Source organism: Armigeres subalbatus, chromosome 2 (assembly GCF_024139115.2).
Source record: "Armigeres subalbatus isolate Guangzhou_Male chromosome 2, GZ_Asu_2, whole genome shotgun sequence".
NCBI lineage: Eukaryota > Metazoa > Arthropoda > Insecta > Diptera > Culicidae > Armigeres > Armigeres subalbatus.
In genome coordinates, this window is record NC_085140.1 from 148776676 (window position 1) to 148791090 (window position 14415).

General features: G+C 39.5%; 1 protein-coding gene across 3 annotated transcripts in view; it reads right to left on the minus strand.

Annotated features, from left to right (window-relative positions):
* Positions 1 to 14415, minus strand: part of LOC134210994 (FH1/FH2 domain-containing protein 3) — a 492884-nt gene that overhangs the window by 40458 nt on the left and 438011 nt on the right. For all 3 annotated transcript variants that reach the window (XR_009978903.1, XM_062687493.1, XM_062687494.1), the window contains 2 exons: positions 4080 to 4657; positions 3502 to 3648 (listed from right to left, as the gene is read on the minus strand). Coding sequence is in view for 2 of the 3 variants with exons in the window: in XM_062687493.1 (XP_062543477.1) it covers positions 3502 to 3648; positions 4080 to 4657 (725 nt within the window). In the remaining variant the exon portion in view is untranslated. The remainder of the gene's footprint in view (positions 1 to 3501; positions 3649 to 4079; positions 4658 to 14415) is intronic.

A 14415-nucleotide genomic window follows, 5' to 3' on the forward strand; every position in this document is an offset into this window, starting at 1 on the left:
GGATTCGAACCCAGAACACCAACCAAAATGGCACTGGGTTGCGCTCACCCTAGCGATATCTCCACGTTGACGGCTTGTTGGGATAGGTTATTTGTTGCATAAATGCACGGATAAAGGCTACTTTTGTGGCACGAAAAAGATAAAAGAATTAAGAAGCCGAGTAAATCTACTTTTCGCGGTTCTGACAGTGGGAGACAAATAGCTATCTCTCATCAGGCCTTGGAGCATCTTCTGCTCGTGCGAATGAGTAAGCATTTTGGTCCCTGATTATTTGTGTGGATTTTTTTGAACATTTTCCTGTAAAAATTTGGAACAATTTCTCGTAGAAATTCAGTAGATTTTTTCACTAGCTGTTTTCATTGCGAGTTCTTAGAGCTTACATTGAAAATTCCAAAGAATTCTCGAAACTTCAAAGTAGTTCCGGTGAAAAATTCGAAAATAATTTCCAAATGAAGATTTTGGAAATACTTGGAAAGTTCCTCAGACTTTTCCCGTGAAATTCTAAAGATTCTCCCGTGAAATGACTTGAAAATATTTTTTTTTTAAATGCATAAAAACCAGGGTTTGCAGAAATTGCTCTCAATAGATAACGAACAATGATAAAAGAGAGGCAAAAACTGTTCCGAATCATAACAAGCCATGATCACAAATTTATCAAACTTGTTTACAAGTGCGGAAAAACAAAAGATTCTCGCTTTGTTTGGTCACTGCACAGCTGTGTAGAACAAGTTGAAATGCATAATCAGAGCCAGTGCTCCCTGCATTTTGAGCTTTCTAAAAGAAATTTATCATGGGGTATAGCCTACCGAATCATTTCTCTATCATGACAGCTTGCGAAAAAAGTCTCTCGCGATATGCTACACTTCGTATCCCTAGCAACATTTTGGTTTAAATCTGGTTTTATAACACTCTTGTAGAGTAAATTATGGTCTTCAAGAGCGTTATAACACTTAAAATGTTACTTGGGATATGTATACAGAGAAGATAAGTGTGAGACTTGTTCATTCTCTTTAGGATTCAATCACTGATAAAAACATTAAAAATAAGTGTAATAAAAAATTGCCACACCGATCGACGCAGCCGCCGCCGGCAAAAATTCTGACAAACGCCGCAGCCAAAGATTTTCGGACCGGCGCACACCTCTAACTGAAGGACCCTAGACCAAAAAAGCTTGTTGCTATGAAAAACGGCAACAAAACAAATGGCATCGCTCGTTCTTGATGTGTTTGTTATTGCTTAACGAAGATCTAGTAGCCTAGAAATTTAAATATATCGACATTGGGAGAAAGAATCCTGAACAAAATTTGATTAGGACACATCGAAATAGTGAAATATCGAGTGAAGTATCGAAATAGTGAAGGAGGTTATTGAGATGTAAAAAGCAAAAATGTTCGTGGTTTGAAGTGACCGAGAAAACCATCGATATAGGGAGAGATATCTAGATCAATACGGACCATCGAGATGTAGAGAGTCAACTGAATATTTATTATTGTGATTTAGATTTTTATCTACGGATAAGTTCTCTACCTTAGAACGGGTCATGCTCAATAGATCAATAAAGTATACCAAGGATAAGGACCAGAGAAGGACAAAACAGATCTCTTTGTTGAACGGATCAGATGTAGGGTAAAGTGAGGCAAGATGGGTCACGGGGTGAGATGGGTTAGTGTTTTTTTTTTAGCAGTGTAAACATTTGAACACAGAGGTTATGCCTTTGTAAGAAGAATAATTTGATTCTTTGTACTTTATTGTCACTCGATTTGAGGATAAAATTTCATTTTGAAAGAGCATGGCTAGAAAAAAAAATTTCCAGCTTTGTTCTGTGCAATTTTGTCGGGCAATGTGAAATTTAAACATTTTTAATAATATAGTGAAACTATCATAAATAATGTAGGCGATGTTGTACTAACATTGGTATTACTGTGCGTTAAAATTTTGCTCATCCTAGAGACAGCTAGCATGTTCTAGAAAATTTGCTGCAATGAAAGAAAGTCTTTGAGTATTGGTGCAAGATTCTTGAAAGCTGCCGTAAAGTTGGGCAAATCCCTTTACGGGGTAAGATTTAGTATCTTAACTGTTTCGTCCAGGATGAGAAGACCCGACGTTGTATGATTTTTAGATCCTCCTGATTCCAGACGACGACAATGAAAAAATAGTGCTTCAACTAAGCTTCTGATTTATTGCCTACGAGAGGCAGCGTGCCAACTCGGAGGCTACGATTTGTACGGAAAAACAGTTATATAATATAATAACAATTATTGGAGACGTGTGCATAAACATTAAAATTTTTATTATATAACTAGACTTACAGCGCGCCAACTACTACGCACATAACCCTGACCCAAAGAATACCTTCCCCAATAATTAACTCTAATTATGTCTCCAATTGAGTCAGGGGCTTCTCGCTCCTTTCCCTTCCTAGATAGGTGAAGATGTTCGTGGCCATGAGTGGTAAAGTAATCCTCATGTTTTGTTGAGTTTGTCCTTGGTTCAGATTCAAGGACTAAACCCACCTTGATTTCTGATGGCAATCTGGATACAAATATCATAAGAAATACGAGTACCATAACAACTACAATTACCGTTACAATATTGCTATGCTATGCTTTGTCAATATAATATGGGAAAAACTTTAGCAAACATTCAAACCTTTCAAAAACATGCAGTGTTACGATGAATTGAATGTATAGCAAGACTGAATGAATGAATATTACAAATGTATATATGGATGAATATTACACCAATTGAATATTAAGAAATGGAAAAGTAACTATGCATTCATTAAGTGTAGTCAATAAATGATTTATAAACAGTAAACTTTTTGTACACAAACATTTGTTTTTCTAATAACTGAATTAAAATTTAATGGAAAATAAACAGAAAAAAATAACAAAAGAAAACAACAACAACGAAACTACCAATAAAACAATAAATAGAACATTAACACGTTTTCTGGAAATACCATACAAAACCATTCCCATAAGAACACTCACCTCCTAGTTATTGATTAAATATAATGAAGTAATGGAGTTTGAAAGTTGTGCCAAATTTAGGTAATTCCAAGACAGCGAGCGTCAGGTTTTGAATTTTGATTGTTTTGATGTGATTGATGTGTGTTGCAGTAATGTGGCAGAGTACGGAAGAGAAGAACAGAACAAACAAGAAGTCAACACAAGATATGACATTCACATTTGACGATGGTCAGTAAATAATATGGTTATTTTTCAACAGACGCTAGCACTTCCTGGGGCACAGAGGGTGGGCTTAACTACGCCGAGGACACCATCTCACTCCATGTTACTGGGAATTATTTAGCCATACAATTAGTCTCATATTAACTCGAAGCCTAACAGATGATTTGTAATGAAATAAATGATGTGCAACTCGAACGTGTGCATATAACTGCCTGTGAAATAGAAATGAAGGAAATTTCGCCTCTAACATCCCCATCCATTCCGGGCGGAACCAGTAAAAAACCAACACAGTGTCGCAATAATTTACCTTTGTCATCAGATCTTTGGCTCTGGATTCGAACAAATGCTCCAACTTCTGGGTGTCCACCGTGGCCTCCGGAAGCTCGTCCCAAATGGTGCGCTGTATCGTCGCCGGAATCATATCCTCGCGAACTTCCTTCCAGAAAAGTTTCACCTACAAAGAGTACAAGTGCAGAGCAGACACAGGGCGGTATGAGGTAAAAGTTAAATTGCTTTTTGATTTCGATTTCCTCCAATTGCTGCCATGGGAGTCGATCCAAAGTGAATGAAATGGGTTAGCTTTTTTTGGGTGATTCCATTGGCAATTGAGTTTCTAATACGAGAAAGAACCAGTTGTAATAATGTACGTCCCTACAATAGTGGATTTGGCAGGATTATTTTACGAGTAGAGTTTTTCAACTATCAATCGACTGTGCGATTCAAATGGTTATTCGACAATTTTCACTTTTTACGATTAGCGTTACGAAACTCTACTCTCTGCATGGAATACGAATTCAATTCGATATAAAACACACATAAAAAAAAATGAAATAGTCGAAAAATCTCTCTTTTAAGACTACCAAAAAATCTTCATTCTATACTTACAGTCTTTTTATTCTTCACAATCATCCCGCTCACGTCGCCATTGGTCATGGCTGCCGGGTTCGGTAGGCCACCGTTGGGGAACATCGGCGGCATCAGGTTGGTCGGGGGCGGTCGCATCATCATGTTCGGCGGCGGTGGCATTACACCCATCGGCGGCAGCAGACCACCCGGCGGCGGTGGAGGGGGAACCGCCCCGCCGAAGCCCCGGGGCGCAAGCACATCCTTATCGTCGTCGGACGTGAGATCGGTGAAGTCCAGGTCGCACAGATTCAGCTTCCGTGTCATGTTTTTCACAATCTCCTCCCAGTGGAGTTCGTTTTCGGACTTTTTCTGCTCTCCGCCCAGCTTTTTAATGTCGCTGTCCACGCTCGGCGACCGGGAGATGTCCTTGTTGCTCTTGCTCTTGGCTAGCCCTTCTTTGGCTTTGGAAATCAAGCCGGACATGTCACCGATCCGGTTCTGGGGTTTGTCCTCCTGAGGGCTCAGCGGCAGGTTCGAAAGCTTTTGGGTCAGGTCTTTGACCGTGTGATCCTTCTTGAGCTGGATTATTAGCTTCTTTTCCTCGCTGTCCGAGTCAACTGGTGGGGGAAGAAAAAAGGATTTAAGTGGTGATGTTCAACTAAGGAATAGATAGATGAGATTGGGTGAATTAAATTTAGAGTTTGTTTGTTAAACATATCGGCGACAAGGATGCTTGATTTTTGCAGAGAATGTGAAAAGATTGAGGTTGTCGATTAAGGCGTTTACTTGCACTGATGTAAATTTAATAATTATTATCAAAGGCATTTTTCAACATTAACTTTAGTTTTATCATACTGTGTCAAAATTTTAAATGCCGTACACATTAGGGTGCCAATAAAACAGACATTTTCGAATTCCAAAAAACGACATTGCTCACAAGTTTCATTTACCCTTACCATTTCATGCTAAATTTGAGCTCAATTGGACATGATTTAGGGGTGCGTAAAATTTATCAAAGTTTTGGAAAAATGAAATTTTTTTTCCAAGGGAGGACCAAAGGAAAAGTCGAAAATCGAATTTTTGTTTTTGATGCCAAATGACCTTAAAGTGTATGAAACGTCGAGATTTGAGATTGAGATTTGAGTTATCCCAATTTTTTTTTCAAATCGTTTTTTTTCTCTTAGAACATTTTTGGGAGATGGTGAAATTTTTTTTCATCGACGTTTAACATCGGACGATACGCAAACGTTTTCGACCCAAAAATATCCCCGTATGCAAAATTTTAGCTAAATCGAACATGATTTGAGGTACCTCAAAAAAAATCAAAATTATTTTTTTTCCTCACAAGGCGGAAATTTTCTTTTTGTTTTATTGTTGCCAAAGAATTCAAGATGCATGAAACTTTGAGAATTAGTTTTTTTTTTAAATCGACTGTTTTGGGACTTCGAAAAAAAATCTCATGGCGAAAACAATTTTTCATCGAATTCAAAAACCCGGACGTTACGCAAACATTTCCAAAGCCCTAAAATATGCCCTAATGCAAAATTTGAGCTCCATCGGACATGATTTAGGGGTGCTCAAAATCTTGCCAACAAAATTTGGAATTTTTTGTAACTTTGAAAACTTTTGATATCAGATTTACGGAGAAAATTATCAGATTGCTAGGCCTTGTTTGTTACACTGGTTTTATTTTTACGCAGTCATTATTACGCGAAACCGCATGACTTTAAAACACAACGTGTAAAGATCAAGAAAACTGATAATGTAGAAACACGATGCATGTCATTGCGAAACTTTTTTTTAATGAAATTTTTTTATCGCATTTTTTGACTAACACGATTTCAGTCGGTTTTTTTAAACAACACGGTTTATTTTTACGCAATTTTGATTTACGTTGAAAAAGATCGACGTCGTCGACATTAGCAACTTATTTTTCTGTAGATCTATCCAATATATTATCCACTTAAGTGGTGGAATGGAAACGGGATTGTACAAATTCGTCTTATAATAAGTGAAGACATTCCACTAAAAAGCTCAAAATAATTTTCTTGACAATGTTTTTCCCATACATTCTATTGGCACCCTAGTACACATTTCCTATCGCTTTTTACAACGATTAAAAAGAGATCTTTTTGAAAATTTCTAAATTAGAAACTTTTTCGAGTTTTTCACGTTTTCAAAATTCGAATGCATTTCTTGTGAAAATTTGGATGAATTTTTCATCCTATAAGAGCGTAAAAAAAGTCTCAAGCAATTTTTTGAGGCAAATTCATATTAGTTTCGGAGGTTGTTTTATTTTTATATGATCTAAGTACTGCGTCTTCGGATCAATCTCCGTAATGGAAGCAGTTATCGAAGAACAAACAAGTTGTGTGACCTCTTCTTAGAATATGTTTGCATTCCAAGTAGTTCTTGTAGTTGTCATTGGTTCAAGGTAGTCTATGAACTTCATAGAGTCATGGTCTGTGGATCATCCTCAGTAATTGAGAAACTTATTGAGGAATAAACAAGTTGTGTGACCCCTTCTTGCTACATTTTTGTATTTCAAGTAGTTCTAGTAGTTGTCGTGGCTTTCAGGTAGTCTAGGAACTCCATAGAGTCAAGGTCTGTGGATCAACCTCCGTAATGGAAGCAATTATTGAAATATAAACAAGTTGTGTGACCCCTTCTTGGTATATGTTTTTACTCCAAGTAGTTCTTGTTGTTGTTGTGGGCTCCAGGTAGTCTACGAACTCCATAGAGTCAAGGTCTGTGGATCAATCTCCGCAATGGAAGCAGTTATTGAAGGATAAATAAGTTGTGTGAGCCCTTCTTGGTATATGTTTGCATTCCAAGTACAGTAATATCCCGATTTTATCACCCCTCTAGTGAATTTTGGGGGAAACTTTCATCTTAAATTTTTAATTAGTTTCTCAAATATGAATTAGTTTATGCAAAATTCGTAAACGGAACCCATTTTTCTTGCCGAAAAGGCTTACAAAATTTTTGATGGGTACTTAGAAAAGATTCATAATAAACCACAGGTGGTGAAAGATATTTCATGGAAATCATTGTTGTTTGCGCTATTATTTTTAAACATAAAAAGAAAGACTAAAATTTTCAAAATAGTTTTAGGTCACAAAATCGGGTCGAAAACGTGATAAAATCGGGGAGTGACAAAATCGGGTCAATACAGTTGTTCTTGACGTTATCATTGGTCCAGGTAGTTTATTAACTCCATAGAGTAAAGGTCTATGGATCAACCTCCGTAATGGAGGCAGTTATTGAAGAATCAACAAGTTGTGTGACCTCTTCTTGGTATATGTTTGTATTCCAAGTAGTTCTTGTTGTTGTCGTGGGCCCCAGGTAGTCTACGAGCTCCATAGAGTCAAGGTCTGTAGATCAATCTCCGTAATATGCAATGAAGGCGTTCTATTCTACAACAAAGGGCGTTTACCACTTTTGAAACAGACTGAAAGATCTCTGGTTACGTGTGTAGATCTCAAGGCCTTTTCCAGGGTTTTCGTGGATGACCATGAACCTATGCAATGAACGCATTCTATTATTTGTACAACAAAGGGCATGTACCACTTTTGAAACAGGCCGAAAGATATCTGGTTACATGTGTAGATCTAAAAACCTTTTCCAGGGTTGTTTTGGATGACCATGAAGATATGCAATTAAGGCGTTATGTTCTATGTACTACCAAGGGCATGTACCACATTTGAAACAATCCGAAAGATCTCGTTTAAATTATGTACGAAGGATTCCTAAAAGAATTTCTGAAGAAATTCCTGAGTGAAATTTAAAAGAAATTCCAAGAAATTATTACTAGAGTTTTGGAAGGGATTTTCTGAGGAATTACTGGAAGCATTTGTTAGAAAATATCCTTTAATAATTGTTGATTCAATTTCTTAAAAAAAATGAAGAAGTTCCTAATTCAATTTCTGCAGGAAATCTTAAGGCAATTTACAAAAGAATTCATAAAGAAACTCATAAAAAGAATTATCCTTAAACAGTTCCCGAAGGTTTTCCGGAAACAATTTCCGTAGGTATTCTAAAAGGAATTTCTGATGGGTTTTTCGTAGGAATTCAAAAAAAAATCTAATGGTATTCATCAAAAAGTATTCTTTCAGAAAATTTTCCCAATTCTTTCGAAAATTCCTATAGGAACACAGATTCCTTCAGATCTTCTGAGATTCATTTTGAAATTCCTTAGGAATTTACTTTAAGCATTCTTCCGGGAATGTCTTATAAAATCCTTCAGAAATTCTCTTAGGAATCCTTTGGAAATTTCATTTGCAAGTTCTTAGAGAATCCTTTACTTAGAGAATTACTTAGAGAATCCTTTCGTATTTTCGTTAGAAAAACCTACGAAAACTCCTTTAGAATTTTCATTTTCATTCTTCAAGAATTTTCCGGAAGAATTCTTTCAACAAATCTTCCGGTATAATTCCTGCAGGAATTTTGAAAGGAATATTACATTGTTTTACTAAAGGAATTTATAAATGCCTTTCGGGAGGTTCTACGGAAGAATCCTTGGAGGAATATTCAAATAAACTACTGTGGTAATTTTATGAATTTTCTGGAGAAATTTTGGAAGAAGATTTCTGAAAGCATTTGCCAAGGAACGAAAAAAATTCCAATGGATTTTTCAAAGAAACCTACTGGAATTTTTATACAAACTTCTCGAAAAAATCGCGGAGCTCTGGGATTAACTTTTAGAACTGGCCACTTTTACGGATGTTCCGGATTTTCCGGAGGACCGTTTCTAAGACATTTGGGGGTAACAGAAAACTTTACCTTTACTTGCACCCACAATTTGCCAGAATGAATGGTTTTAAAAAAATCGCGAAGCTCTAGGATGAACTTTTAGAATTGGCCAGTTTTACGGATGTTCCGGAGGACCGTCTCTAGAACATTTTGGGGTCACAGAAGACTTTAACTGTGTGATGCACCCACAGTTTGCCAAAATGAATGGTTGTTAAAAAATCGCGAAGCTCTGGGATGAACTTTTGGAATTGGCCATTTTACGGATGTTCCGGATCTCTCGGAAAACCATTTCTGGGGCATTTGGGGGCCACAGTAGACATTTACTATTGAATGGATGGTTACGAAAAAACGAGGAGATCTGGGATTATGTATTAGAATTGGCCACTTTTACGGATGTTCCGGATTTTCCGGAGGTCCGTTTCTGGGACATTTGGGGGTCACAGAAGGCTTTAACAATTGATTGTACCCACAATTTACCAGAATGAATGGTTTTAAAAAAATCGCGAAGCTCTAGGATGAACTTTTAGAATTGGCCAGTTTTACGGATGTTCCGGATCTTCCGGAGGACCGTTACTGAAACATTTATATGTCACAGAAGGCTTTAACTATTGATTGCACTTACAATTTGCCAGAATGAATGGTCTTGAAAAAAATCGCGATGCTCTGGGATGAACTTTTTGAATTGGCCAATTTTATGGATGTTCCGGATCTTCCAGAGGGCTTTCCGATGACCGCTCGAGGGATAAATTTGCCCAGAAATGGCATATACAATATGGCAAATACAGTTGGGATCATCAGAGCACATATTTTCAAGCAATTTTATGTTTCATAACACGAAACTCGAAAATTTGGTGCCAAATGGAGAAGCTTAAAAAGTACCTCTTTAGCACAGGATCCCCGGGTCTAGAGTGGTCAATTTGGATGAATCACCCCGTGGGCTTGTTATTGGAACCTACAGCTTTCGTTTGGTGCCTAATGATCGAGAATCGATTGAAATTTGAGTTTTCGTGATCGAGATGAAATCTTGGGTCCAAATGGACCCCAATGCACAATGTGTAACTTTTTTCTAATGCATTAGGAAGGTTAAGAATATAATCCAGATATCTTTTCGTAAGAAGAAAGCCCCAGGAATTAATTCGATTAGTTGAACACTGATACGTATTTCGTCCACCACTTGAGGTCATCTTCAGTGCGTTGCTATCGACTGAAAAAAAACATTGCTCGCTAACTTTAAATATGGTGTGTGGGTAGGGCAGCAGGGACTATGTCCAAGGGCTTGACGATCCCTCCCCAGTCCATCTGCGAGTTGTGGCGCCTGCCTAGGATGTGGTGGGGTTTGACAGTGGGCCCTGTTAAACCTCTATAAAAAGCTGCATGAATCCGCAAGTAGGCTCCGCCAAAGCGACCGTGTGCCGCTCAAAGCGTACAAGCCCAAGTCCTGGTGTTAGGTGGGACGCTAAACAGCCCTGACACGACGGCCCTCCGACGAGACAGGAGGTTTGCGCAGGCCCAATAAGCCGTCTAGAAAACCAATCATTACGAACAGTATAAGAGATAATGCGACTCGATACAATCGGCAACGAACTAGGTGACGAATAAAGGATCACGATTGGAAGCTTGGAACATAGAACTGCAAGTCGCTAGGCTTCGCAGGTTGCGGCAGGATAATCTACGATGAATTACATACCCGCAACTTCGATGTCGTAGCGCTGCAGGAATTTGCTGGACAGGACAGAAAGTGTGGAAAAGCGAGCATCGAGCAGCTACCTTCTACCAAAGCTGTGGCACCACCAACGAGCTGGGTACCGCCTTCATAGTGCTGGGAAAGATGCGCCAACGCGTGATTGGGTGGCAGCCAATCAACGCAAGCATGTGCAAGCTGAGGATAAAAGGCCGTTTCTTCAACTATATCATCATCAACGTGCACTGCCCACACGAAGAGAGATCCGACGACGAGAAAGAAGCGTTCTATGCGCAGCTGGAGCAGACATACGATGGATGCCCACTGCGGGACGTCAAAATCGTCATCGGTGACATGAACGCTCAGGTAGGAAGGGAGGAAATGTATAGACCGGTCATCGGACCGGATAGTCTGCATACCGTATCGAACGACAACGGCCAACGATGCATAAACTTTGCAGCCTCCCGCGGAATGGTAGTCCGAAGCACTTTCTTCCCCCGCAAGAATATCCATAAGGCCACATGGAGATCACCTAATCAAGTAACGGAAAACCAAATCGACCACGTTCTAACCGACGGTAAATTCTTCTCCGACATCACGAACGTACGCACTTACCGCAGTGCGAATATTGAATCCGACCACTACCTCGTTGCAGTATGTCTGCGCTCAAAACTCTTGACGGTGATCAACACGCGTCAGGGTCGTCCGCCGCGGCTAAACATTGGGCGGCTACAAGACGGTAGACTAGCCCGAGGCTACGCGCAGCAGCTGGAAGTGGCACTCCCAACGGAAGAGCAGCTAGGCGCAGCTTCTCTTGAAGATGGCTGGAGAGATATTCGATCCGCCATTGGAAGCACCGCAATCGCTGCACTAGGCACGGTGGCTCCGGATCAGAGGAACGACTGGTATGACGGCGAATGTGAGCAGTTAGTTGAGGAGAAGAATGCAGCATGGGCGAGATTGCTGCAACACCGCACGAGGGCGAACGAGGCACGATACAAACGGGCGCGGAACAGACAAAACTCGATTTTCCGGAGGAAAAAGCGCCAGCAGGAAGATCGAGACCGTGAAGAGACGGAGGAACTGTACCGCGCTAATAACGCACGAAAGTTCTATGAGAAGTTGAACCGTAAACGTAAGGGCCACGTGCCACAGCCCGATATGTGTAAGGACATAAACGGGAACCTTCTTACAAACGAGCGTGAGGTGATCCAAAGGTGGCGGCAGCACTACGAAGAGCACCTGAAATGCGATAAGACAGACAACGCACAGTGTTGCTTTTTGTCGATTTCGTGCGCTTTTTTAATAGCATCGTTTCTGTTGATTTTTTTGCTGTAGTTTGTTTGGAGGAAACGTTAGATATCATAAAGGGCTTTTTTTGAGAAAATCTGTGAAATGATTAATCCACCTAAAAGTGAGATAAAAATTTTACTTTTTCACCTAAACCGTATATGCGCCTAGTGTCTTCGAGAAAGTTGTAGCGGATGGTATTTTAGGCCACTTTGCCAAAAATCATGTATCTGTGACTTATACTTTACTAGATATGTGACATTTACCGTGGAAGGCCCTAAAATCAGTTTTTGAGCATAACTTTTTATATGTTTCAGGCACTTTTACACCCTTCTACAAAGTTGTTTGGCTAATAAAAATACACGTTTTGTAGAACATTGCGAAGCTCTATCTCTTAAAATTGATAAGTTATTTGAGAAAATATGTTTTTCTAGGGGTATTTGAGAATCGTATAACTTGGTCCGGCGCAAAATGGCGCAGACAACTTTAGTTCTCTGAAGCTGCTGTATGTTGACTCTTGCCTAGCGATTGAAGCTTGTGTTTACGAAATTACAAACGAGTTATATAGATTTTAAATTTTATTGTTTTGGCCTTACTCGTACACAAAGATTATGTATAGGCTATAGGATCCTTTTAAAACCAATATTTGATGGTGGCCCATAAGCCCATAGTTTTATATAGAAATTCGATAAACTGAGCTGATGTCTGTATGTGTGTATGAGTGTATGTGTGTATGTGTAGACATTTAAAAGACACCTTTTTTGCCTTTCTCGTACACTAAGTGCAAAACTAAAAGACTTTTTTATTAAGACTAGATATACACATAGTGTCTTCGGGAAAGCTGTAGCGGATAGTATTTTGAGCCATATTGCCAAAGACACCCCATGTCTAACTATTATACTTTAAAAAATATGTGATTTTTTCAATAGAAGATCCCTGAAATCACATTTTTTATCATAACTTTTTTTCTATTTTTCCAAGACTTTTCCAACCTTCTACAAAGTTATTTGTCAAACAAAACTACACGTTTTTGTGGAACATTGCGAAGCGCTATCTCTTAAAGCTTAAAAGTTTTAATGAAAAAGGTGTTTTTTCTAGGGGTGTTCAGAAATCAAATAGCCTGTTCCGGCGCAAAATGGCCCACAAAACTTTTTAGGATTCAGAAACTACTGTTCTTCTACTTTTCTCTAGTAATTGAAACTTATGTTTACACGAAATTACACGTGTGTTATATAGATTTCAAACTTCCTCTACAAATCACAGATTTTTTAAAGAAACTTCGCAATGTTTATTATTTGAAAACGTTTTTTATTTTAAAAAAAACCTAAGTTGCGTCTAACATTTAATCATATTTGTGTATTCAATTGCGAACAATCATTTTACAAAATATTGAGAAGCGATTCCTCATACAGAATTAATTAAAAAAGCAGAGATTTATAGAGGAAGTTTGAAATCTATATAACACACGTGTAATTTCGTGTAAACATAAGTTTCAATCATTAGAGAAAAGTAGAAGAACAATGTTCTGAATCTAAAAGATTTGTGAATTGCATTCTTGAAAAGAAAAAAAGATTTTGGGATCTTCAGTATGGTAATGAACCTAGGAGCACGCGCGCAGGACATGCGACTTCCGGCTCCGAATCTCCAGGAAATCCAGGAGGAGATCGGCCGGTTGAAAACAAACAAAGCCCCTGGAGTTGACCAACTACCAGGAGAGCTGTTTAAACACGGTGTGAGGCACTGGCTAGAGCGCTGCACTGGATGATTACCAAGGTTTGGGAGGATGAGGTTCTGCCGCAGGAGTGGATGGAAGGTGTCGAGTGTCCCATCTACAAAAGGGCGATAAGCTGGATTGTAGCAACTACCGCGCAATCACATTGCTGAACGCCGCCTACAAGGTACTCTCCCAAATTTTATGCCGCCGACTAACACCAATTGCAAGAGAGTTCGTGGGGCAGTACCAGGCGGGATTTATGGGTGAACGCTCTACCACAGATCAGGTGTTCGCCATACGTCAGGTATTGCAGAAATGCCGCGAATACAACGTGCCCACACATCATCTATTTATCGACTTCAAAGCCGCATATGATACAATCGATCAGGACCAGCTATGGCAGCTAATGCACGAAAACGGATTTCCGGATAAACTGATACGGTTGATCAAGGCGACGATGGATCGGGTGATGTGCGTAGTTCGAGTTTCAGGGGCATTCTCGAGTCCCTTCGAAACGCGTAGAGGGTTCCGGCAAGGTGATGGTCTTTCATGTCTGCTATTCAACATCGCTTTGGAGGGAGTAATACGAAGGGCAGGGATTGACACGAGTGGTACGATTTTCACGAAGTCCGTCCAGTTATTTGGTTTCGCCGACGACATTGATATCATGGCACGTAACTTTGAGAGGATGGAGGAAACCGCCGATAACGATACCAGCAGAGAAATTCGGAGGCGCATAGTGGCTGGAAATCGTACATATTTTGGACTCCGTAAGACGCTCCGATTGAATAGAGTTCGCCGCCGTACCAAACTGACTATCTACAAAACGCTTATAAGACCGGTAGTTCTCTACGGACACGAGACCTGGACGATGCTCGTGGAGGACCAACGCGCACTGGGAGTTTTCGAAAGGAAAGTGTTGCGTACCATCTATGGTG